This window comes from Ixodes scapularis, unplaced genomic scaffold, assembly GCF_016920785.2.
Source record: "Ixodes scapularis isolate PalLabHiFi unplaced genomic scaffold, ASM1692078v2 PGA_scaffold12__126_contigs__length_90152505, whole genome shotgun sequence".
Lineage (NCBI taxonomy): Eukaryota > Metazoa > Arthropoda > Arachnida > Ixodida > Ixodidae > Ixodes > Ixodes scapularis.
The window spans coordinates 88,665,541-88,691,588 of NW_024609838.1; the positions used below are offsets into that span (position 1 = coordinate 88,665,541).

At 47.8% G+C, this 26,048-nt stretch overlaps 1 protein-coding gene across 2 annotated transcripts in view; it reads left to right on the top strand.

Moving 5' to 3' along the window:
• Positions 1 to 26,048, top strand: part of LOC8052101 (uncharacterized protein KIAA2013 homolog) — an 82,908-nt gene that overhangs the window by 36,484 nt on the left and 20,376 nt on the right. For both annotated transcript variants that reach the window (XM_040206828.2, XM_040206827.3), the window contains 6 exons: positions 4,005 to 4,075; positions 8,192 to 8,326; positions 12,081 to 12,183; positions 16,982 to 17,050; positions 19,921 to 20,120; positions 23,230 to 23,342. In XM_040206828.2, coding sequence (XP_040062762.1) covers positions 4,005 to 4,075; positions 8,192 to 8,326; positions 12,081 to 12,183; positions 16,982 to 17,050; positions 19,921 to 20,120; positions 23,230 to 23,342 — 691 coding nt within the window. The remainder of the gene's footprint in view (positions 1 to 4,004; positions 4,076 to 8,191; positions 8,327 to 12,080; positions 12,184 to 16,981; positions 17,051 to 19,920; positions 20,121 to 23,229; positions 23,343 to 26,048) is intronic.

The following is a 26,048-nucleotide window of genomic DNA, read 5'->3' on the forward strand; positions in this document are numbered from 1 at the left end:
CCACCTACGACTAGCGTTTTTTTATCGTCGACATTGGACTGCAATGACTTTTCCGCCGGGTTTTCATTGTTGCGGTTGTTTGAGAGGTGGAAACGAACTTCCTGGCAAACTGTGGCCTGGCCGTCAACATGCGTGGCAGAAGCCTCACCGACGAGTCGTTCACTAGTCACGGTATTCTCTTGTCATTTGACGGTTCTCCGATGCACCCTCTGGCGACGTCTTTGAGATATGAAGCCATCCTCACGGAATACCCTGCCCGACCGTGCAACACCGAGGTGCCAGCCAAGCATGGTGTAGCTCGTAGCATCATTACCAACGGCCCTGCAGTGTGCGTGCCCTCGTCGGTGAGCAACTTAACATTGTTTCCAGAGAATTCGAACAGATGCTGGAGCTTGTCATCATCCACCCGTCCTCCAGCAATTGGGTGTTTCCGCTTCAGATGGTCCCGAAGAAAGGTACAAACGACTGGAGGCCATGCGGAGATTTTCGAGCTTTGAATGCGTACACGGTACCTGGCCGGTATCCTTTGCACACATTCACGATTTCTCCGCCGGTCTAGCTGGCGCCAACACCTTCGGCAAAATCGGCCTAATAAAGGCCTGCCATCGAGTCCCCGTCGAGCCAGCGCATGTGCCCAAGACTGCCATCACGACTCCGTTCAGACTCTTCGATTGCACACGAATGCCTTTTGGCCTGTGGAATTTCGCGCAGGCTTTCCCATGCCTGATCAGCGAGGTCACGAGAGAACTTGAGTTTGTCTTTGCTTACGTCGACGACATCCTCGTGGCCAGTTCACAAACTACATCTGCGACTCCTGTCCGACCGGCTGCAGCAGTGCGGCCTTGTCATCAACGCGAAAAAGTTTGTCTTTGGAGTGGATGCCTTGGACTTTCTCGGCCATGGTGTAACATCATCTGGCATCCTACCACCCTAAGAAAAAGTTTGCGCAATCCGCGAGTTCCTTCAACGTACAACGCTTCGCATGTTTCTCGGGCTTCCACCATAGATTTATTAACCAGTATGCCGAAATTCTACAGCTCGTGACGGACTTGCGGAAGACCAAGAAAGGGCCATCATCATCAGTTTAATAGACAAATGAAGTTATGTCAGCTTTTTCTGCCATGAAAGAAGCCTTTTCCAACGCAACCCTGCTTGTCTTCCATTGCAGCTGTAGGTTGTGTACTACAGCAGCTTCTCGACAGCGAGTGGTAAACGTTTCTTCTCAGGGAAAAAAAAAGAGAGACGCGATAGGATACGTTGGGACGTGAACTCCTTACCATCTAGCTTGCCGTAAGGAAGGTCACGAGTTCCACGTCCTGATGAGCCTCTTCGTGGCAATCACACTGCATGCTGCTCCCGAGAAATCCGAAAATCCTTGCTAGATCTCCGTCGTGTCGAGGAAACTCGGGAGCGGATGCTCTTTTCCGCGTCGAAGCTCTCGCAGCGCTCTCTGGAGGCGTAGACTTGGAGCAGGTCACTGCCTCGCAGCGAGACGACCCCGAGTTGATTAACCATTCCGAGGCGCTCGAGTCTTTGGTGTTGAAGCAGATTTCCCTCCCTCGCTGCACCGGTACCATCCTCCGCGACGTGACCGTCGGACATCCTAGGCCTTTCGTCCCGTTGGCTCTTTGTCCGCAGGTTTTCGACCACCTCCGCAACGTCAGCCATCCGAGCCACGCGGCGACTGGTGACAGCTCGCTATGTGTGGCCTACAATCAATGCGGGTGTGCGAGGCCAGGAGCTGCCCTCATTGTCGGTGCTCTAAGGTGAGCCGACACACTGTCATGCCACCTGTGCCGTTCTGTGCCCCTGCTGCACAATTCAACCATGTTCACCTCAATCTTCGGGGCCCCTCTCGTGCCGGGGCTTCACAACAGTAATGTATGGAGGTGGGCTAGTCGGTGGTGCATAGTAAACAAGTAATTAAAACAGGGCAAACGAACACAAGGACAAGTAGAAGAGACGCAGACACAGGCTTCACAACATCCTGACTTGCAGCAGCCACTACGCCAGGTGGCCCGAAGCTACTCCCCCATCCGACATCACTGCCGAGACGATCGCCGAGACGTTTGTTGAGATTTGGATGTCCATCCACAGTCGCTGCGGACTATGAACCGGGGTCGCCATTTTGAATGCTCGTTGTTTGCTGCCTTAGGCCAGCTAATCGGCACGCACCTCGTGCACACTTCCTCGTACCGCCCATCTGCAAACGGTAATAAGGTTTGACCAACAGTTCGAAGCAGCAATCGCTGGCTGACGACTCAACTGGGTCCATCATCTCTCATTTGTCCTCCTTGGCATATGATCCGCTTTCAAGCAAAACCTGGAATGCACGTACCTCGGCAGAATTGGTGTATGGCTTGGCGCTCCGGCTTCCTGGAGAGACGCCACCTAGGGTGCCCCAACGTTCTCCAGACTAAGCGTGCTTAGATGGCTTAAGGCAGTTCATTTAAGAACTGCAGCTTAGACCACCTTCGATGCCCCGTTCTCAGAACGTCTTCGTTAGTCAAGAACTGAAAACTTGCACACGTGCATTCGTCCCAGAAGAAGTTAAGAAGAGTCTCTTGCCGCCATATGATGGACCTATTAACATACTCGGACCGCCGAGAAAACCACGACTCTTGACATCCACGCACACCAAGAAACCATTGCAATGCATTTAAACTTTGGTTTGGGCTACAGTAAAACCTCGTTATAACAAAGTTGAAGGGGGAGCCGTAATTACTTCGTTATAACGATTAGTTTGTTAGAGCCATTGTTCCACTTGTACTACAAATGGGCAAGCTAGGAAGGATGTACTCACCACCGAATCTGACATAGAAGCCTGCCACGCGAGCAAACTACCGTGGCATGGAGAAAAACACAAACGAAAGAAGAAAAAAAACGGCGATCATATACGACTTTATCAGTGCATCACATCGCTGAATGGTCCGTACTATTGCGGCTCACTTCGCAGCAAAGAAGTCCATGATCAATGTTTGCCGCGTCTTCTTCGGGCGAATGATCGCTTCTTCTGTGGCAGCTGCTATCTCGAGTCCATCCTCGCCGTCACCGTGAGCGCCAAAAAAGCGGCGCAGCAGATCCAGCGCTTGCGCGGACGTCGGTACGTCGGACTCGCACATTCGGCTCCTCGCTGTCGTTGACACATTAGTCGCTGACCCCATCAGGCACCCCTGTCACAGCACGCACGCACGATCGAGATTGTTTTTCGCTTCCGCTTGTCGTCGTTCCACAAGAAGGGGAGGCCGGAAACTCAGCGCGCTCGTGCATGTTGCCAGGCGACTTTTAGACATTTTAGGGCACGGGAGTTTGCGGCTTTTAGCGCGCGGGAGTTTTGAATTACCACCTCGTTATAAAGAAGTTGAAAGGGGGCTGTAATTAGTACTTTGTTATAACCATTTAGTTCTAGAAAAGAATGGTTCGTTATACCCATTGCAAGGAAATTTTTGCTTCGTTAAAACGAGGTTTTAAATACATGGGCTTCTATGGGAGTTTCAGGGGGAATTACTATTACTTCTTTATACCCATTGTTGTTATATCCCGTTTTGTTATAACGAGGTTTTAGTGTAGTTGGTCCATTACTGAATGGACACCAAGAAACCATTTCAATGGACCGCACCAAACCCAGATTTCAGGACTCAACTTGTCATCCTCCATACACTGAGCAACTTTTAGAAACCACCTGTTTCATAGTCCAAGTAACTTGCCACTTTTTTTTTTTTTTATTGCCACCATTGGATCAACTACAATTCTCTTTTTGTTTCCGCAATCCATGCTGCCAGGGGGGAGCCCCGTAAGGGATATAAGAAATTATTTTTCTTCTTTTTCTGAGCTCGCTGCACAAGTTCCGCGATGCGTGCCGGTTGAGGGTGGCGCGGGGAATAAAACTAACAGTTGGAGCCAGGGGACCGTGGGGTTCGGACGTGAACTCCCACACAATGAGATTTTAGATTGAAAGGTTCCTACTTTGTGTGGATTGTTCACACGGGGATTTTGTTTTGCAGAGTGACCCAATCACGTTTGGCGTCGAGCAGAAAGGTTCGACCACCGAAAATCTCCAGGCAAAGCCTCTTGGGTGCGTAAACTCTTCCCAGCTGCTCGTTAGCCAATTTTATTTAGTTTTTCAGAAGACGTTTTTTCACAGGGAAAGTCCCCAGTGGTTTGGTTTTGACTAATGGGACGCTAGAGAAATAATTTGGAGTGCAGGTGCCTAACTGTACAGTGCTGGCAAAATACCCAGCTTGAGGAGCATTGAATGTTTGAGACGTTTTTTCTGCCATACGGTTTTCTTTTGCCGCTTGCACGACGCTCCGGCAACCATAACCTCTGGATCTTAAAGGGATTGTCCGGTCGAAACTGGAAGTACTTAAGTTTTTGCGCTCGTTACGTCGTGGGAGCCTTCATATAGACAGACATTATTTTTATTTTCATATATGATCTTATTAATTTAACCTGCCATGAGCGTATGTACAAAACTGCATCCCGAATTTCGTTAGTGTTAATGGCTGACATCCGTAGCCGCTGCGTGACGTTGCAAAACCTTAAGGTTTGTTGGATGGTCGGGATAAGAAGCGTTGGTCGATAGATGTCTTGTATTTTGTTTAGAATTATATAGTCTCCTAGGCTGTGCACTACTCAAATATGTTCCTTTTAATGCTGTTCTCGAGGGTGTGCAAAAATAATCACGCCTTTTAGCAGGATATTACTCAGAAGCAGCCATAACTTTCGAGCAAACATATGCCGTTTCGCGCAAACACAACTACGACGGCCACCGATCGAACTAGGAGCGCTTGCAAAGCAAGGGATGCAGATTTTGCCTCTGAAGTGGCACCTAGGTATACGAAGCGGCATCTGGATACACATATCGGCGGATCCATTAAATGGGTGATGAGGCTGCGGGCCTTGCGCTCGGAGGCAACGTCCGCAGGTCAAAGGCAAACGGCCAATCGTTCAAATGCATGTCGTCACTTGACTTGGACGAGCTTAGCGAATCGTAGCCACACTCCATTTTCGCACGCAGGTCAAACAGAATCGGGCTGCACGCGTGCTAAATACAACTTTTGGCGTCGTTTCCAAATGACGTAGCTGTTGGTTTCGGTTTCACTGCATAATCAAACCGATTGATCCGATTTGGGCGAGGAGTAGGTGGACGTAGTTGATTATCATTGGCACAGCATCACACCTCAGCTTACGAGCCTTCTGGTTGCCTAGAGCTCAGCTCGTGGCTCTCTTCTGTGAGATGGTAGCTGCATAAGCGGGATCTCTAGCTTGACAGGAACCCAGTCCCTATGCACGGCGACGATCCATTTGGCTCGTCACTGCACGTCTCGCGGAAAAGTGTGGAACGTCACGTCTAGGCTCGCTTGCGCTGCCCAATGGTTGTGGCACCCAACCATGCAACAAAAATCCCACCTATCCACAAAACTGGTCGAGCGCAACAACAAAAACGAAGCACGCTGCGGCGTTCACTCGCAGGCAAACGACGAGACGGAAATGCTCGCTTTGCGTTGTGTGACGTCAGAGCTCTAGTGTTCCCAACGAAAGCAGCATTTATGCTAGGATGCGATTGGAACAGTATAAGTTCAATGGGCCTTTTCCGCAAATGTTGGGCGCCATCTATCGGCAAGCAGGAGAGACGTTTTTGACGGCCTGCCTCGCTTCCGGTTCTGCCCGGTCCAAGCTATGTTGGCTGTCTGAAAGCGGTCAGTAAATGCGCTCGGTGCTCGGCGTTTGTTTTCCCTCTATCCAACACAGTAGACCGGCAGATTTATTTTTAATTAATGCGTTAACTACGGACAACTTCGTCCGTTTGTACATTTTTTTTTTTCCGAATGAATAATTGACTGACTTTGCCGTGGCACCCATTGTAAGTGACGGCACAGTTGAAGCTCTCTTCGACCTACGAGAAGGTACAAACGGTTACATTAAACTAGGATTCATGTGAAATGAAATACCGGCAGTAAATTCGGAAAATATTTGAGACCAAGTTACAGTTAAGGAAAGCCTTTTTTTTTATGTATGGTATTTTTTTTAATTTGCTCAAAAATTTTAATTGGCACAATGTTTTCTCATAAATGTGAAAGCTTACTCTAAACAGTCCAAAAAAACTCGGCGCCTGAATGTACCAATGTAATTCTCATCAAAGGTGTATTTTAGAGGTGATTTTTACCTTGTGAAATTTCAACGTTGCGCTTTATTCCTATTAAAAAATGAGGCCAACAAACTTGGCCAGGTCAACGGCGGACTTGTTCAGCGACTATATTAAATGTTGTTTGCAAGTGCCGCTGAACCTGGCGAGTTTGTTGGTCTCGTTTTTTACTGGAAGGAAGCAATTAACACTTTGAAATTTCACAAGGTCAAATTCACCACTAAAATACATGTTTATTAAATATCCAAGATTAATACGTGCAGCCACCGATTTCTGAGCGAGCCTCATCATTGATGTCACCCCACTTCAGGCTACAGCTCTGTGTGACCGTAGGTCCTGGAGAAAAAAAACACAAAATCGGCCACACCTGTTTTATTTTTTCTTATAGTTTCGCGTTTTTGGATAATGTTGAAAACTTATTTTTGTTTATTCGATACATACACGACGACAACACATCATGACAATTGTTACCTCTTTCTTATTTAACCACAAGACCAGCAGATGAGGTCGTGGTAGTGATAGATCTGCTCCCATTTCACTTTCTGGGTGTGCACATAGCAACAAACTGTGCAGCATAGCCACTTTACCTCAGTGATTTATAAATATTTGAAAACTGTGGGTTATTTTAATGTTTACAACAACAACGAAACAACGCTAGGGCCTGTCAGAGAACTTCGAAACGCGCGACCACCGCTGCCTCCAGCAGTCCCGAGCCGGACGCACCACGCCACCAAAAATGGCGGACTCCTGTCTGCTGCTGCCGCGCATGCGCCGTGGAAACCCCGGAAAAGGCCCATTACTCGTGCAGAGAGGCATATAAAATTCAGATAGTGCACATACAATGCATCTCCAGGCAATAACAATGATATTCAATTGTTTTCTCAAATACAAATTTGACCGGACAATCCCTTTGACTGGATGACCAGCTCGCTCCCCCTGAATCCGCATTGGATGTCAGAATCAGCAGGGCTCTGATTGCCATCACTGCGAAGAGTATCAGACACGCGAGGTTGTTATGTACGACATGCACGGAACGTCTCATTTTGGAATGAACCGAAGTGTAAATGGATGGCAGCACCGTCCAGTATTCACATGGTTCCGTGTTATGGACACTCGCAGCTGAGCGAAATTCAATGAGATATGTTGCGCTATAGGGACAGCATGGGACTGGTCCCATACGCTGGTACGGAGTGCAGCAGGTCGTTAGCACAGCAGCCGCTTCTCCGCTGCCGTCAGCCGTTTCCGCGGTATCTCTAAAAAGCAAGGGACACGCTGTCACTCACTGGCATAGCAGGAAATGCGCAGAGTTTTCTATGGGCTCAAGCTTTACTAACTTTTATTTTGTCAGGATAGGCTCGCAGGGCAGAGCGAATGAAAAAAAAGAAAAGAAAAAGATGCAGTACACCGTCTTGGACGATCACGACTTTAAAACACGACTTTACTGATACTACAAATCTCGCCACATGCAAATTCTACCATCGCAAAAGACAATGTAATCTTAGCAGAGATATAGCAACATAAAAATATGATTTCGTGATCACATAGACATTGCAATCATTCAAGAGTGCTAACACTAATAACATCTCTCGGGTGATGAAAATGCGCAAAAATTTGCATCCTTCATAACATGCCTTTAAATACAACATGCACCAGTCATACCTTCAACTTGAACCGCAAAATAAGAAATCCGGGTGATGTTTGAGGACACAAATGCTAAGAAAGCACAGCTGTAATCAAAGTAAACAAACGGGACGGCACAATCGCCGCACGAGTGGAATGATCTTTTACCTTAGCGGTATTACAGACATTCTTCAACTTTGCTTGGCTATGCTTCTATCCTGGGTGTAGTGTTCACTATAAAGATGATCTACCAGTTTCCACTCAAACTTCTATTCAGGTGCCCTCAGCTGAATGAAGCCCAATTTTTTCCCACTTTGCTATAGAAAGAAAAGGGAAGCGCATTTTCATGCCTCGGTCTTAAAGATACCCGAAAACATTTGACCTTAGAGAGGTGAAGTACTGACGAGTTTCTTCTGCCCTTAGGATCAAGGACCGGTACGGCCAGGACAACATTGTTTGGCATGGGAAAGTGCCGGCAAGGGCATCCAAGGACAGCTTCGTCGTGTTTGCACTGGTCACCCCGAAGCTGCCGAACACCATCACGGTCGAAGCAAAAAGGTACTCAACAATGCTACTTTTCCACACAAGGACAGTTTTCCTCCGCGTTCCGGTCGCCCTTAAAAGGGCCCTGCAAGCATATTTAAGCGTCTACCTTTTTTGCGGTTTTAACGTCTCTTGGGGTTCGGGCAAGCCAGCGGGCACGGAGAGAGTAACTAAATATCAGTGCGTCACATTTTAACTGGACGATGCGGAAACCTCCTCCACCTACGGTGGCGACCCGCAGTACCGAAAGCGCGCGATATGCGACGTCTTTGGTACTTGGCTTACCGCTGGTCAGAGCCGCTAGAAGCTTCTTTTTAGTCGAAATACAAAATATAAGTGGCGCGAACCGTTTCAATTATCCATGAAAGTAGATCTTGTTCAGTATTTTAGATCAGAAAAGAAACAAATGCAGTTTATAAAGTATGGAAACAAGAAATGACCCGTCGACATACCCGCCACCAAGCGGTGGAAAAGGCGGCACATATTAAAAAGGAGTAGTGGGATCAGGCGCCGACATGGAAAGGTCCCAGATGTACACGGCGACACTGCGGTCGTTTTTGGACTGGAGGATCTGACCGGCTCTGAGCATTCCGAAAGCCTTCGGCAAGGAGCTTTGTCTTGCGGTTTGGCCATTTCGCGGTATGGCAGCGCGAAGTGGCCCCCATTCTGAAGTGATCTTTACCCTGTGTTTGCTGTCGTTTGTGGCCAATGAAGTGTCATGCCGAATTAGTGTTTAATCGCGCAGCAAATGCAATGAGAGCCGCTGCCCACTGTATACAGCCTATCCAGAACATGCTTTAGTGGCGCTCTCTCGTGCCATCGACACGGAGTGCCGCAGCCGTGAGCGCTCGCATGAGGTCACTACCCCTCCTCTAGTTCACGACCACTCAAGCAACCAAGGATGTCTTGAAGAAGGTTATTTTCTGCTTGTTTTTGTAATTTTAATTTGCCTATAACTTATAAAATAAAGCGAAATTCGAGAAAAGAAAAGTTTTATTAAGTTATTACGTTCAGTGCACTCAGGTTCGGTGCAAATTAAAAACCAGTAAAAAAGTGCTCACAGGGCCCCTTTAACCTTCCTCGGCTGCTGGCGTGTCGCAGCTTTCAAGCGCAATGGAGATTTGCAGAATAGCATACACCATGTTGACATACAAACCACTCTAAAGAAACAGAAAAATGTGCACCTTGCTCGCTTGGGACACCCCTCAGGAGCGGGCCATTGCCCCCAACCTTAATGTCAGATAACAAACCAGAGCGCACTCCCTCCACCCAAGTCACCGTGGGACCTAATTGACCCTACCCAGCAAGCCGGCCCCCTACCACTCAATATAAATCCCAAATGCCACAAGAAACGAAAGGAGCACTACGCACGTTAACACTAAGCTAATTGCCCTTCTCCTAGACCCTACGAACGTAATCGCCTACACAGACACGTCCCTCAATCACGCCGGCGTGACCGCTGCAGCCGTCCCCTCTCGTGAAACCGACCCCGTAGTCCACGCTGCGGTCTACTCAGCACCCTCCTCACCTGACCTTGCCAAGGCCCGTGCTGTGCTCCCGACACTACAGACTCACGAAGAACACGCCAAGAAAGAAGCCCCACTTCACGGAGGCGCACTAACAATCTCCACAGACTTGCACAATACACACACTCAAGAACCCCCATCACACGTCCAGCGGACGTCTTCACGACGGCACTGCGCCTAGTTCGGAACCACGCTATCAAAATGTGCATCCGCTTCCGGGAACACGGACATCCCAGGCAATGTGAAGGCTCACGAAGCTGTGATGCAAGATTTAAATAAGCCTCAAGCTCCCTCTGCATCCCGGCCTCCAACCTCCACAGATGAAGACTACACTCGAAGAGCTCAGTCTTCTCAAGGGAGACTGGAAGCGATGCATCGCAAGCCACAAGAACTCCTTCCGTGGAAGAACGTTTCTGAGGTTTCGCACTTGTAGCTGTGGATGGCTGAGGGATGAAACAGGTTTGAGGGCCATGCCATGGGAACAAATCCTTAGGTTAATGGGAGTTTTTTTAATGCTTGCATATATTTGAAAACCAACGTAACACTTTGCACAGTGCAACAGAATTACGCGTTGAATTACAACCTTAAAACTGATGTGTTGAAGAGCGAATGGATCGCTTGCCGAGTGTCTGAACGCACCACAGCTTGGAGCGTGTGGACCGAAACCCAGAGATCCTGGGTTCAGTCTCCACCCCTGTCTATTTCTATCTGAATGAGCATGTGAGCATTGTATTGGCATGTAGCAGTACTGCCTGGTGCATGATAAACACCTCAGGTTGTACTGCACTGGCCGATGTACAGTTGAGACACCAGGCGCCCGCTGAGGCTGACCAACGCTGTCTGAACACGTTTCTTATTTATTAAGAGAGGGTGCACCAAGTAAATATGTAATCGTGAGTAAAAGTACACCGACGACTTATATCACGTGGGAAGAGAATGTGTGCAGGCGCAAAAACAGGCACCTATCTGTTGGCCATCAATTACCTGTGATCTATGGTTTCCACTAAAATTTGAATTTGGCACGCAGCACCACGTTGCGGCATATCGTGGATAGCCGAAGGACTACAGCTTCGGTTTCACTTTTGCGCTTTCTCCCAAGCTGGTGAACTGTTGAAAATAAATCTCCGCGCGACGGTGACACTTGTCAAACATGGCATCCTGCTGACATCGGGGATTGCTACAAACGTAGCCTCAATCGTGTAACTTGATTGCTTTTGCTCCTTAATTTTTGGATTACTGCAGCAGTGACAACTGGATAATATTGCATCCTCCGACTTCATCTTCTACAGCGACGTTTCATCTCCGAGTCGTAGAATATTGACAGGTGCTCGTTGGAACTTTTTGTGCTGTCCCAGACCGGGACAGACATTTTATGTGTGCCACAAACCATAAAAACACCAGCAGAGGAGAAGTTAGAACAGTGCTATTGCTGTGTGCATGACCGAGAAGGAACACTTCTCCGTACATCTAGAAGATTCCTGTTTATTCTTATCCCGAATGTAAAAGATAAGGAGGCCAGAATGACCTTGCCTAGTCAGTCTCGCCCTAACTCCCTTGCAAACTTTCTAGGTCGAATGTTGGAGAGACTGAGTGAGCTAGGGCGAGGCTGACTAGGCAAGGTCATTCTGGCCTTCTTGTCTTTTACGCTCGGGGTAAGGATAAACACAAACTTCCAAGATGTACGGAGAAGCGTTGCTTCTCAGTCACGCACGCAGCACTATGACAAACCAAAATTTTGTGCAAGATCAAAAATTTCCTGGTGGACATGCACCTCCACATGCAACAGCATCTCTGAATGGCATGACACCATGTAAGCACAGATGCCGACAGACCAAGAAAAGACGGGGTCAGCTAGAGCTCTCTTGCAGAAATGATATTGGTGTATGGGGCACACTTTTAAATTTAGGATCGTTAAAAATCGTAGTATGATTTAGTGTACTGTCGCACCTGTTTATAACGAAGTCAGTTGTAACGAAATAGTGGCTATAGCGAAGCGATCGCCATTGCCTATTCCTTCGTCAACGTGGCACCACTCACAGGCCGCAAAGTTAGAGAGCCTACATAAAGTGCGTTCTGTCAGCTAGCCAGATCGTGCCGCATTTCAATCTACACTTCCCCCCCCCCACTGCCCACCACCACTCGCATGGTGGATATGTTTACCCCTAAAAAATTTCTGGGGAGAACCCTGTTTGTCTTAGAAGCCAAATGTTGATACTTTACCTCGTTTTCCTTCCAACTGCTAGCTCGACAGTGCTCAGAATCCAGACCCTGGTTGAGTACTCGGCACCTGTGAAGTCGGACCAGTATCCAGCCACAATTACACAAGTGAAGACATTCCTCAAGGATGTGAGTGGTTGGCTGGTTTCTGGCCAAACTCATGCCAAAAGTAATGCTCCAAAAATTTATCCTCTGGGTGGAACTGAATCAAAGTAGTAAGGTAGGCAAGTTTAGTGGACGAAAGACAAACGAAAGGAAGTAGACTGGACGTGATCCAGTTGTGAGAGAGGTATGCCACAGCTTATCAATTAAGTCTGGCTTTTCTTTCGTTTCTCTCGTGTCCCATTGCTTTGCTTGTTTCCGTTGCGGCAACGCGTTACGGCTACGACGACGCGTCACAAAAAAGCGTTACAGCGACGGCGACGCGTCACGAAAAAGTGTTATGGCTATGGTGACGCATCACGAAAAAGCGTTACGCCGAAGCGTTATGGCAGCGCCGACGCATCACGAAAAAGCGTTACGGCGACACGTCACGAAAAAGCATTACGCCGATGTATTACGGCGAAGCCAACGCGTCACAAAGAAGCATTACGCCAATGCTTTATGGCAACGGCGACGTGTCACGGAAAAGCATTACGCCGATGCGTTATGGCGACGCCGACGCTTTCACAAAAAAGCGTTACGCCGATGCGCTACAGCAACGGCGACACGAAAAGGCATTACGCCGATGCATTACGGCGACGCCGACGCGTCACAAAAAAGCGTTACGCCAATGCGTTACGGCAACAGCGACGCGTCACGAAAAGTATTACCGATGCTTTACAGCGACGCCGACGCATCACAAAAACGTTGCGCTGATGCATTACGGCAACGGTGACGCGTCACGAAAAAGCATTACGCCGATGCATTACGGCGACGCCGACCCATCACAAAAAAGCGTTACGCCGATGCGTTACGGCAACAGCGACGTGTCACGAAAAAGCATTATGCCGATGCGTTATGGCGACGGTGACGCGTCACGAAAAACCGTTACGCCAATGCCGACGCGTCACGAAAAAGCGTTAGGGTTACGCCGACGGCGACGCTGCTCAAGCCGGAAGCGGGCACCTAAGAGCTGCGCTCTAAAACAACAAAGAAATAAAACTGTCTTTAAGATTGAGCTCTTTTCGTGTACTTTCATGTCTCATTAATATGGATACCTTCATTCGCTCCCAAAAAGCGTCCGTGATATGAGTTGTCCATATAATAACGAGGCAAAAATTAATTTATTTGCCAAGTTTGTCCTCGAACATTTTGTCCATGTTATGGGGTATTCATATTAACTGGGTTTACCAGACATGATTGTGCTGGGTGTCTTAACAAATAAAAGGAATGTGAGTTTTTGTGATTTTATATTTGTTGCCTGAAAGAATGCTGCCACTGCCACCTATATGTTTGTATCGTGATGCCAGGGCTTGATGTGTCTCCAGTACAAGCTTTGTTATTGTTCTAAGTTCTTGCCTCTCTACAGCGTGGGCAAAATCCCGTAGAACGCCCTGCCCCGAGAGATAGCCCGTGTCGTTTTTCTAGCTGAATATCTATAGGCTAAATATCCCACACCCGATTCCCTCCGGACGTCACGCAACGTTTGATAAGAATCACATTAACTGCGCACTATGCAGTACCGGTGCATGTGACGAGCGAGTTCAAACAGTTTCTCGCATGTTTATCGCACCAAGTAACCCAAGTTTGCTGTGTCGGCAATCTTCACGCACAATATTGGTTCCCGCGATACGGCAATTCTCAGCGCGTTCTTGCATGTCTATCTCGCCGTGTAACGCAAATCTGTTTTGTCCGTGATCTACACTATCAGTTCCTGTGCCAAGTGGTTGGTACCGGGTGCCCCCGTGTTTGTTGGTCATTTTATGGTAATAGCTGTTATGGGTTGTTCCTACCTCTGGAAATTACATGCATCGTAGCTGTAGTTGTTGATGTAACTGTAGTAGAGCATAGGGTGTCCGTCATCAATCTTTGCAAATCCTCGAAAAAGGTTGCCCGCAGTCCGCGGGATTCCACGTGGGTCAAACATGGTGCAGGTGTAACCGCGCGTAACGGGGACTGAGAAAGGAACATACAACATAGAACGAGCGCTGACTCGCAGCTAAGTGTTTAATAATGAAAACAGAAAAAGGGAGAAGATAGAAGGCGCACTCAACCACACATGCAACCACCCAAACTGTCTCGTCACAAAGGGCTTCGGCACCACTCTCATCACTTCACCCCCATTCATAGTCAAGAAAAGCATTTCTTTTCCCGATTATGCCACCGATGGATTGCTGACAGGTTGCACTCTGTACTTACTAGTGTGAAAGCCCTCTGGCGCTTCTCTCGTCACCTCATCTCGGTGCCTTCGTAACATTGTGGTCTCACCGAGGGATGGTCTGCACTTGCATGTCCCACAGCGTTAGATGACCGCCGACCGTAGCTCTCGGGGAATAGTCGTGCTCCCTGAGCCCATCGTTTAAGCATCCACCGGTTTGTCCTATATAGGCCTTGCCGCAAGAGAGGGGTGTCCTGTGTACAACACCCAAAGTACAAGACACAAACGGTATGGCTTTTTTTTTGCTGCACCCATTTTTTGGTAGCCCTTCCACCTTCGAGTTGACCCTCGAACCAACCTGGCTGATTCTCTAGGGGGCGGAAAACATTACCGGGATGCCGTGCCGGACTCCTGCTTTTTTCAAATTACGAGATACCTCGCGCAGGTAGGGAATGACAGCAGTCCCCGGCTGGGTGTGAAGCAGGCGTGTTATCGGTGAGCCAGGCCACAACTTTGACTAGGGTGCATCGGTGTACTTTTGTTTAGGGTGCCGCCATTCTTCGTAGTACCCGATGCTGATGACACACGCTCTCCAGAAAAATGCAAAGAAATAGCGGACAATAAGATGCCGCCGTAGCACTGTCAATGCCAAAAGCTCGCGTCGAAAAATGCTCCTTCGGGCGCTCTGGAAAAAAAAAAATTTAGCAGTCCCGCGTTAATCTAGAGTACAGTCGCAGCAAAGTGGTTGGCCATCGGCGTCATGCACCGTGGAGTCTTGAGGGCCTCATTTGGCTTTGTTCTCAAGACCACACACTTCACGTGCGACGAACGGCAACCGTCGTCGTGTCCTTCGGCTCGCAACAAGTGCAACGCACGCAGGCGGTAACGCCAAGATGGACGTGTCTGCCGGTTTGCGTCATTCTCTCGTGAAGCTCGAGTGCGTTTGGAGCTTGGGGCGGGATTCATTAACAATGACGTAATTCACATCTTCTGGGTGTCATTGGATGGACCCCCGTAATCGGGAGGCGGCTTGCGTCACCCAGCTCAAGTTCTTTTAATTTTAACTCCGCTTAAATTGAACTCGGTACCAACTGTAGCCACAGCTCAGTCTCGTGCAGCGGGCAGTGCACGCGATTCGCGTCTTCGTTCCACAAATGTCGTATATGAAGAGGATTGTCAAAGCTAGGGTGCATTCATGCACGCTTTGCTTGGGGTGATGACATCTGACCATTTTGTTCCTCTTTTATTCTGGAGTGCATGAAGGCGAGTCCTCCAGCACAAGGCTCGAGGCATTGACGGTGCTACTGCGGCATTTTGTTATCGGATATTTTTCGGTATTTTTCCGGAGAGTGCGCGCCGACGGCATTGGGTACTACAAAGAATGGCATCACCCTAAACAAAAAAACATTGAGGCACCCTTGTCAAAGTTGTGGCTGAGCTGTGTGGTAACACACCTGCTTCCCATGTGGCAGACCCAGGATGCAATCTTGCGGGCGATGGGCAATCTTTTTCGGGGATTTGGCAACATGAACAATGGACGCCCTAGACCTTACACCCTCCTGCGACAGCTACACAAACAATACAGCTACAATGGGCGTCATTTCCAGCAGTGGGAAGAGCACAGTTGAGCTATCGCTGTAAGGATTCAAAGCGTGAAGGTGCCCTAGCTTTGACAATCCTCTCTGTATACGATATTTGTGGAACCAAAATGAGGGTATGATTCTCGTGCAGTGCCCGCTAGATGGCCGCAGTTGCTGCCAAGTCGCGACAGAAAATCCTTTGTCATTCTTAAATATTTATAGATTTAACCGAAATTAAGAACTTGAGCTGGGTGGTGCAAGCCCAATTCAAACAGTCGTATCCAATATGCCTGGTTTGACCTTAAGTACAGACGCAGCCGATGCTACCAGCTGACGGGACCATTCGTACAGCATCCAAAGCGCATCATGTTTCTGTACTATCATCGCTGAACCAGTTATGACCAGAAAAGAGAGATTTGCAGCTTTGATGCCGCTAGATCGGTCCTCGTAGCGTCACCCGCTTCTGGACTTATTAAATATAGAAGTGGGGCATTATTTCGCGAGTTGCCCCAAGCGGCAGACACTCCCAAGCGAGATGAGTATGCTGCAAACCAGCAGACACGTGCCTCTTGGCGTCACTCTTGTTTCGAGACGCTGAAAGTAACGCTGGCCTTTGGTCACAATGTGAACAGTGAGGTGCATGAATAGGAAACGACTTGGGTGTGACGTGTCGCACCTATCGCTCTGACTGTGCTGCACTGTGCTGTGCATTTCCACGGGAGTGCTCCTTTTTAATAAGCTTTTATTTTTCCCAATATTTTTTATTAATTATCTCTCGAAAATGGGCATTCGTTTGGGATTTTGCTGTAGGTATTTCATGTGGCACCCCAACTCTGGTATTGCCAGAGTTCTGGTGCCGTGCCGCCGCATTCTGTTGTGCCCGGTGCCACGTGATCAATTGGTTGCACCCACTGCCGGCAGGCAAGAAAAAGCCCCTTGCTCAAGCGTGGGTATGTGGGTGTCTAGCCGGGTCATTGCCGTCTTCTGGAACTGTGTCGGTCAAGCGTCGTGGGTGTCCCCTGTACGAGCAATGTGTGTCTTCTGGCAGGAGATGCAGAGGGTGGTGAGCCTGGAGAGTCATGTGCTCCGCAACATGCACGTCGACGCCTGGAATCAGGTATGTGCAAGTTGTCTGGCGAGGAGAGGGGCTCGTAGCAAGCTGAAACGCTGTAACAAACGCCGAAAAGCATTATACCCTTAGGGAACCATACAAAGAGACACGAGTCCCCTGGCAGGATTACAACACCTCGAGATTGTAAGCTACCGTAAAATACCGGGCAAGCTCAAAATTTAGAAATAATCGTGAGAGAATGGGGGATGGGCGCTTGTCCGGTCATCAATTCTATATATAAATGTACTGTGCGTATTTCCTCAGATTTCACAAATTTGGGAATGGGCGCTTAATGTGGACTGGGCAGATGCTCAGTATTCTGCGGTGCTTTGCTGACTCTCCTATCCAGGGCCGTAGGTCGGATGACTCAAAAGCAAAGTCTTTAGGAAGGCGCACGAGGGAGCTGTCCTTTCCTCTTGTGCTGCGCCATCTTGCGGCGTGTCAGAAACTATAATAAATCTTCAGTGGGTTGAGACGGGCTTCTTTTCTTTTCTGGAATCATATATTCTGTGCTTACCGATCTGTGTCAGCACGATCAAGCTTGTCATCCTTTCTTGTTTTACCCCCTGAACAGGGCTGACGAGACAGGGAGAGAAGCCTCCCTTATGCAGTTTTTTTCCCTTGGCAGGCTGGAACGAATCATTCGAGAAAAATTATATGCAGCTAGAGAGAAAAAAAATATTGGTCGTCGCCTTTCGATTTGCGGGTTCAATGTTCGTCTAAAAAGTTCAGTGGTGTGAAGTTTCCTGGGACAGGGCACTCGCCCGGAACCGGTGCTGACAATCCGTACGCAATATTTCCTCCAGCTACGAGTTGGTTGAAACGGATGATTTGTAAATTTATGTCTCGTACATTGTAGCGAGTTTATAATCCTAATATTTTTTTTCTCTTGACTGTGTTTATGGAAGAGTGATTCAATATGAGAGTAATATGAGCATTGGCTACGACGCAAATGCCCTTTTTCTGTGACAAAAACATTTTATTTATGTTCGTACAATTTCCCCAGACTGACATTAAGATAACCGAGAATAGAATTTGGGTGGTAACATGAGTGTCCCGTAACATGTGCTCATGGAACACTACAGCTAATGTTTTCACACTAGTTACAGTAAAACCTTGCGAATACGTTTCTTTAAAAACATCAGGAAAAAATGTGTTAACCAGGAAATCGTACGATGTGAACGACGCAAGCCTTGAAAACCGAAAAATCGCAAAAAAAAAGGTTGATTCTTGGAAAACCGTAGGTGGCCTGCCTCTGCGCAGCGGGCCACTGATGCTCATCGCGTCGCTGCTTCCAATGACGATATTTCTAATGCTGATTCTTCAACAGACAAAACATGGCAACAGAACCGCAGAACAACGATCGGACACTACGCAGAAAACATACCAAGTTGACGCAAACCCAAAAACTGCAAAAACAGAGAAAGAACAAAAAATATTTTTTTAAATATTTTATTGTTTTGAAGCAACACACAAAGCGCTTGCTGGAGTTACCGAGAGTAACTCTCAATCGTGAGTCTATCTCGGTACTGCTCAAAAAGCAATACGCAAATGTACTGCCACTGCACTAAGTCAGTCAAGTTTGCTCAATCTCGTCAACGTAAGTAGGATGAGGTCTACCCGCAACCAGCATTGCTCTACTCCTAATGTCACCTGACACGACCCGCCGAAGTAACTGGGATTCGCCATATGGGATGCGTCCCGAGTGGCCCGCCGACGCCTGGCTGACCCTGCGATCAACGCCTTCCCGATGGAGGCAGAATTCCACGGCTCGGATTTACCGCCCAGGAAATTGATCGCCGTGCTTTTACTCTATAACAAGTATGTAGCACGAGAACTTCACTCGGAGCTTTGGGGCTCGTACCGCTTCGATTCTTGAAATCGCTTATTTGTAAACTCGCGGCAATGCCACATTCGTCCGATATTATTGTCGTAGCTTTCTTTTTCGGTACCACCGAAGAAATTGGCGGGGCAGCCGTCGTGATTGACAGAAATGGTAGCGTAAAATATTGAATTGAAATGCGGCGAGTGACTTCAGATGAAGTGCTCGCAGAGCGCTCCACATTTGCAAACAGGGAGTTCTGTCTGCTTACCGCCAAAAAACGTATCATCATCATCATTATCATACAGCCTTTATTTGTGCAACTTTCGATCATCCGATAAACCAGGGGTTTTCAAAGTGGGTTCCGGGGAACACAGGGGTTCCACAAGCTGGTCTCATGGGTTCCGCAAACACCTGACTTGCCGCCCCCCCCCCCCCCCCCCTCCCCCAATCCCCCTCCCCCTTTCCTGCCGCAGGCTGCGTGGCAGGACCATGCAAAGCGCCTTCATCTCACTTTGTACTGACATTGCGACTGATATGGTGGGGATATAAGGGAAGCAACACAAGCAAAATTGCCTACAATTGTGCATCTGTTGCTTCTCGGTCGGCAAATATAGAGGAGGGGGGGGAGCCGTGTTCCATGGCAGTTTTTGAGGCTTCCTGGGGTTCCATGAGACCAAAAAGTTTGAGAACCCCCGCGATAAACGCTGTTTGATACCGGGATCATCGTTGCTGGCACGGCGTCGCTAAGCCCGGCGCAGCGACCGCCATTGCCGGTAGCCGTTGGTGGGGCGGGCATTGGGTTTCTTCTGAGCACCGGTCCTTGGACGTAAAGGTATGTAATACCCACCCAGTCGATCGAGCCACTCACTTTCACATTTTCCTTAGAGCAAAGGTGTTGGGCCACCAGGTGAATCACTCTCGTTACTTTTATTACTTTTAGTCGCGTACGATTAAGAGCGACAATGTCTCGCGTGCTTCACGTTGTCTCGGCCGGCGTCTTTAGTGGAGCGTAGTGCCGAGAGTAGGCCAAAGGGTCCCGTGTGGTGCGCAGCTCTGGAGCACGGGGTTTGGCATCAGCCAGTCCAAGGCGTACGGGGCCCTGAATGGGGACGAGATCAACGGCACCATCTACTACGTGCTCTCGCACAGCCGGGCCCTGGCCTCGGAGTGGAGCACGGGGCCCGCCGAGCACCGGGAGCTCCAGGCACTCCTCGCCTACCCGGAGCACTGCTACGGCGGACACCACACCCTGTGAGACGTTTCTCCTTTTTTAATAATAATAATAATAATTTTTATTTTTGCATCCGTATGGGTTACAGACGCCGGAGCCACGGACAAAAAGTCAACAAATGTTGACTTGACGGGGTCCGGGCCCCGTGCACTTGGCAGACAGCTATGGCGATACAAAAATAACTGCAGAGATTACAGCAATACGTAAAATACATATATAAAAGAGACCTAGGTTTCACAGGTTAACGAAAACAGCTCTATACAAAAAGTAAGTACAATGACTTAGGGTTTATATTGTAGATGTCCACGTCATCTACGCAATAGATGTATCTCTGCCGGGCCCCCCATCTGGAAACCGTGTTTGCACTTTTAGTGCTTTTTACTTCCAAAGGACCAAACACTCGTTTTGGGATTTGGGCAGTTGGTACAGGTCACATATTTGGGAGCTTCCCCCGGCTTTATTCAACTATACAGCAAAAGAAACTTTTCCCATGACCTTCCAAACTTTATGAAAAGTGCAAGGTGTTCAAACGAGTTCTTTGTTAGTTTTATTTATTTTTGTAAAAACCCAGAACCCAGCTCCTTTGGCAGTAATTTACCACGTTTGGATGATGATAACTTTCCTAAGAATCAATTTTATGAAAAATTGTATATCGAATGAAAGCTTAAACAAATACCTATTTAACGAGTGTCGTTATATAGTCGAATAAATTTATTTGGGCGAAAAATTCTTTTGGATTCGAGAGTAAACTCTAAAAATTTTTTAAAAGTTATTTTAAAAATTTTAGTTGTTTTTTTCTACGAAGAGCCCTCATTATGGTCTAGAACAGAGATCTCAAACACACAACAACTGGCTACGAGTCCCAGTTCCCATGTCTCGAGCACTTCTCGCTCAAAAAGTTGCTCTGCTCTTTTGACGTATTGGCATGATTTATACTTATCTACGTTCATATGCCCTTTGTTTTGCTTTCTTTGTTCTTTTCTTCTTAGTTTTTTGTAATGTTGAGCAATTTCACTATTAGGCTGCAAGTGCGAGCTCTTCATTGAGGGATGTATCTCAGCTACGTAAACTCTCAATGGGAGCAACTGTAAAGCTACCAGCTCAGGATTCTCCTCTTCAAAAAATTATAGCCATTAAAAGACGAATATTTGTTCAGAGTGTTGTAATAAAAATCATCAGATAAGCAAAAACTCAAATTAACTGATTTTTTTTAGATGCGTTGAGCTTGGTTAATTTCTGAATGAATTGAGCAAAGGGAGTGACAGTGTATTTGCTCTCTTGTTCTACTAGAAATGCCGGCACGTTGGTGTGGTGGTGTCATTTTAATTCTTATCACATTAGATCAGGGCCCAGAGTAGTCGTATAAACAAATGAAGTCTAAAGAGGTTCCAGAAAAAGCTGCGAGTTTACGAAAAACATGGAGCACGAGTTTTTCTTTAAATCTTTAAACCGGGGTCTTTTGTTTCTGTGGCCCCCCCATTCAAATGAGTTTAAGACCACTGGTCCAACACAACCAATGGAAGTCACGCAGAATATATTGGACCTATACATCCGTACATTTAAAAAGACAAAATGTTTCAAGTTCTATTTCAAGATGCGAAGCTCACTCATCGTGCCATCACCACAATTAGGCTTCCTTTTTTTTGAAAGCAACATCCCGGGCTTCATTTATTGATTCCCAGCTACAGTATCGACATGCTAAACATGTCGAGATTTTAGGCACATCCCGCAAATGCCTTGACTCGGGGATCGAAGACTTCCCTAGCGAAACGCAGACATCCTCGGGGCGTCCCACGGGGTGTGTTATGTGGACTTCGAAGGACATTAGGTAGTCTTGAATGCTCGACTACCTCTTTTATAGCAAAAACGCGTAGGGCCAGAATGGCATCTGAAGCAAATACAGTGGAATCTCGTTAATTTGAACCCGAGAGGGACCAAAACTTTGTTCGAATAATGCAAAGTTTGAATCACCGGGAGTTTCCTTCCTCGAAACATACCGTATTTACTCGCACAATGAACGCACTCGCGTAATGAACGCACCCCCAAGTCGGCTCTCAAAATTTCGACTTTTTTTTTCACTCGCGTAATAAACGCACTCCCAACTCGGATGTCAAAATTTTGACCCCCTCCCTCCACGCGCGCGAAATGAACGCACTTTTCTATCCTGGTGCAGCAAGGTCGCGAATGCATGGGCAGCGTGGGCGAACAAAATTCCTTGCAAAAGGCGTTAAAAAAAATTCGCAAAGATCCAACGGAAACAAGAAAAAAAAAAAAAAGCTTTTTTTTTTTTTTTTTTTTTTTTTTTTTGCACGGTGCAGTTTGGATTTGGGGTTCGCGCGCAAGGAGGTAAGAAAGAGAAGCGGAGAAGCGCTCTAAGCGAACGAAACAGTTTGCGAAAGGCGGCAAAAAGGAAAAAAAAAACACGGAACTGAGAAAAAAAAGAAAAAGGGAAGCTTTTTTTGTTCTTTTTTTTTCTGCACAGCGCAGTTTGGTTACGGGGGTCGTGCCTCGCGTGCAAGGAGATAAAAAAATAAGCGGAGAGCCCTCGCCTAAGCCAAGCCTAAGCGAACAAAACAGCTTGCGAAAGGCGGCAGAAAAAAAAAAAGGAGGAACTAAGAGAAAAAGAAAACAAAGAGGAGTTTCTTTTTCGTGCACAGCTTAGTTTGGTTACCTGGTCGGGCGCCGCACGCAAAGAGGTAAAAAGTTACTTCGATTTTTCAGGATAAAAGGTCGGTTCATTATGCAAATAAATATGGACGCAAAAATTTTACTTTGCGTAATGAACGCCCCCCCCAACTTTGCATCGATTTTTCGGGAAAAAAAGTGTGTTCATTCTGCAGTAAATACGATATAGGGCGGGACCTGGATGTTAGTCTGAATTATCCGCGAGTTTGAATTAAAAGAGTTTGAATTAACGAGATTCCACTGAATACGGGCACTCCAACATAGTGTTTCGAGGATACCTCATTAGCGTACTTGACTCTAGTCTCCGACAGGAGGACAACTGCAGGATGGATGCCTTTTATGACGTAACCTAGAAACCAAAAGTCCTGCCCACTGGAGGCTGGTGAGAGCGTGGTGGAAGGTACCCGAGCCAAAGAAAGTGGAAGAGGTTGCTTTTCCGTGCAGGCAAGCGTCCACCCTGTGGACTGACCTGAGCAGCCTGTCGTCGGTGACCAATGCGGTCACCCTGTGGATGCTCACCCTGGAGAACCAGGGCTGCTCCAAGCTCATGAAGTCAGGTGAGCTCGCCTTTGCAACCGCTCTCAAGGCGGCCTCACACCCTCGTGGTTGAGTGCAACAGGGCTTTCTCGTCTGCCGTTCCTGCTTGCTTCGTGCACCATGGGCTCGAAAAACAATGTTGGACCTTTACATCTGGCAAGTGCTGCGAGGCTCTAGTGAAATGCCAGGACCAGTTTGCAGATGGCGCCAGCATGTTCTCTCATTGGACATCACAGAGATGAAATAGCTTTAATCTTAGCACGAAATTGCTCTCAACTTCAAATGTGTCTCAGGGCAGAAATTTCGGATTGAATCTTTGGATGGGGAAAGCGTATTTTGTCACATATTTAAAAAAACTTTCTTTCGATTGTGCAGAGCTCCCTCCCTCTACAGAAAGCAGTTTTGTTTATTCCGCAAAACACTTTGAAGAAGGAATACTTTGTGTTCAGACTTTGTCAGCTTTCTCTGGCCAGATGGCAGCACCCGGGCTTCTCCCGAGAGTACGAGCCTCAACAACCCGTAATGGCTGGCAGGCAGGGGAGCAATCTTGTGGCTTCCAGAGTTGTTCCAGTTCCTCGTGCGGCTTTCGCTTTTTTTTTTCTGGAATTTTGTGAGTGAAGACCACGCGAGCGCAGCTTTGATAGGCGCGTGAGTCCACGGGTACTCGTGGCTTCATTGTCGGAAGAAGTTATCCCATCCTGGGTGTTGTGTTGCTGCCAAAGGAGCCAGTAACACTGTTCCTCCAGTACCAACTCTTTATCTTCTTTTTGATAGCCGTGCAACGCGGTGCTTTGCTAAATTGGAACGCAGAAATAAACTGCCATTACTAGGGATTATGTCCCAACTAACCAATACCCTTTAACACTGGGGTCTGAGTGTCTTTGGCTGTGGTTTACTTTACCACAACCAGAGACACTCCGACAGTGCTCAAACGGGTGGCTACAAGGGTGCAGCTTTGCCGCTTCCTAAAGCCAGCACACGAGGGTTTGCGTTTGGGAGCTCGGCTTTGCCAGGGGCAGCCGACTTTGCCAACAATCCATCGAACATTCTAAACGTTTTTCCGACATTGGAGGAGAGAGAGCAAGAAGAAAATCGTAAGAACGACAACTATCGCGTAGCAACTGTTTATTTCTGCGTTCAAATTCGGCAAACCAGGACTCCTAGGAAGGGATAATGTTACATGCTTGAAAATTTGGTTTGTAATACCTACCAATTCATGAACATAGACTGGTAGGCATTACAAAACAAATTTTCAGGTGTGTAGATGACTGCTTGGTGTTCATAGAGAAGACTGAATTTGTGTAAACAATTAACAATGTGCTATGGTCATTCACGGAAGAATGTTTAGACCTCGGTTTCACCTTTGAGACCCCCTAAGAGCCCAAAATTCAGTTTTTGGATCTCCTAGTGGATGTCAAAAAAGATTTCTTATGCTGAATGCACCACCTTAGAACCACCAAGACTTTACCTGACTATAAATCAGAACATTCACAACTCGTCAAGAATGGCATCGCTCTTTCGTGCTTGCAATCGGCGTTAACAAAAGCCTGTATCCACAAAATGAAAGTAAGCTTCATCGCTCAAATCACCAGGCGGAGAGACTCAAACTTTCCCAACACAGTTATCACATTCGCATGGGGCAAATCAATCCGTAACATCGAGGTGGATCCCAAAAAAATGGTGCAAAGGGAAAGCTAAGATAGACAAAAAGAATGTAGCAGTCCTACCATATATTCACCGCCTTTCTCTTGGGATAAAGGGAATCTCCTCGAGATATGGGGTGAACGTCATTTTCTCAACCCGCAACAAACTGAGCAGGATCGTCACTGTGGTAAATAAATGTGCAAACATCAGCACTCAATGGGCGCGTTAAGTTAGTAAGCTCCAGACTCCGGGCATCTGCGCTCGAGTGCGCGGGTTCGGAGCGTAGCTTAACGGCGCACTTTGGTACCGAGGGGCCATCTGACGCTTATTTTTTTCAACATTTCCGGTTCCGGCTCTCCGGCGCACACTTAAACATGGCTCCTGTTTCGTCGAAACGTCGAAAAAGTGTTTGTTTGATGACGACTTCGATGAAATAAGTGCGCGGAGACGGCAGCAACAGCAAGAGCTTGTATTTGTGCTGCACGCTGTTGGTGCGGCGATTAAAGGTACGCCGAACGCCTTCTGAATTCCCAAATTGAAGAATGACGGCTGAATGGCCGAATTTATTGGCTCGCCTGATCCTGAAATTGTGGTAAGGTACATGAAGAACTTTGACAAGCATTTGAATGATGTACGCATACCTTCCTACACCAGCACCATGCTTTTTTTTTCTTTTAGAGCGCAGCTTTAGGGGCCCGTTTCCGGCTTGAGCGGCGTCGGCGTCGGCATAACCGCGCGGTGCATCATGGGAAATGTCCCATAATGCACCGCGGGAGCCCTCCACCGGGGTCACGTGACTTCGTGGGGGGCACGTGACCCCCCGAGGTCACGTGACCCCCCGAGGTCACGTGACCCCCCGAGGTCACGTGACTCCCCGAGGTCACGTGACCCCCCGAGGTCACGTGACTCCCCTGAGGTCACGTGACCCCCGCCGATGTCGCGTGACCCCCCGATGACGTCATCGGCACTGATGACGTCACTGGCATCCACATCGTCATCGTCATCGATGACGTCATCATCAGTGATGATGACGATGACGATCCGGATGCCGGTGACGTCATCAGTGATGATGACGATGCGGA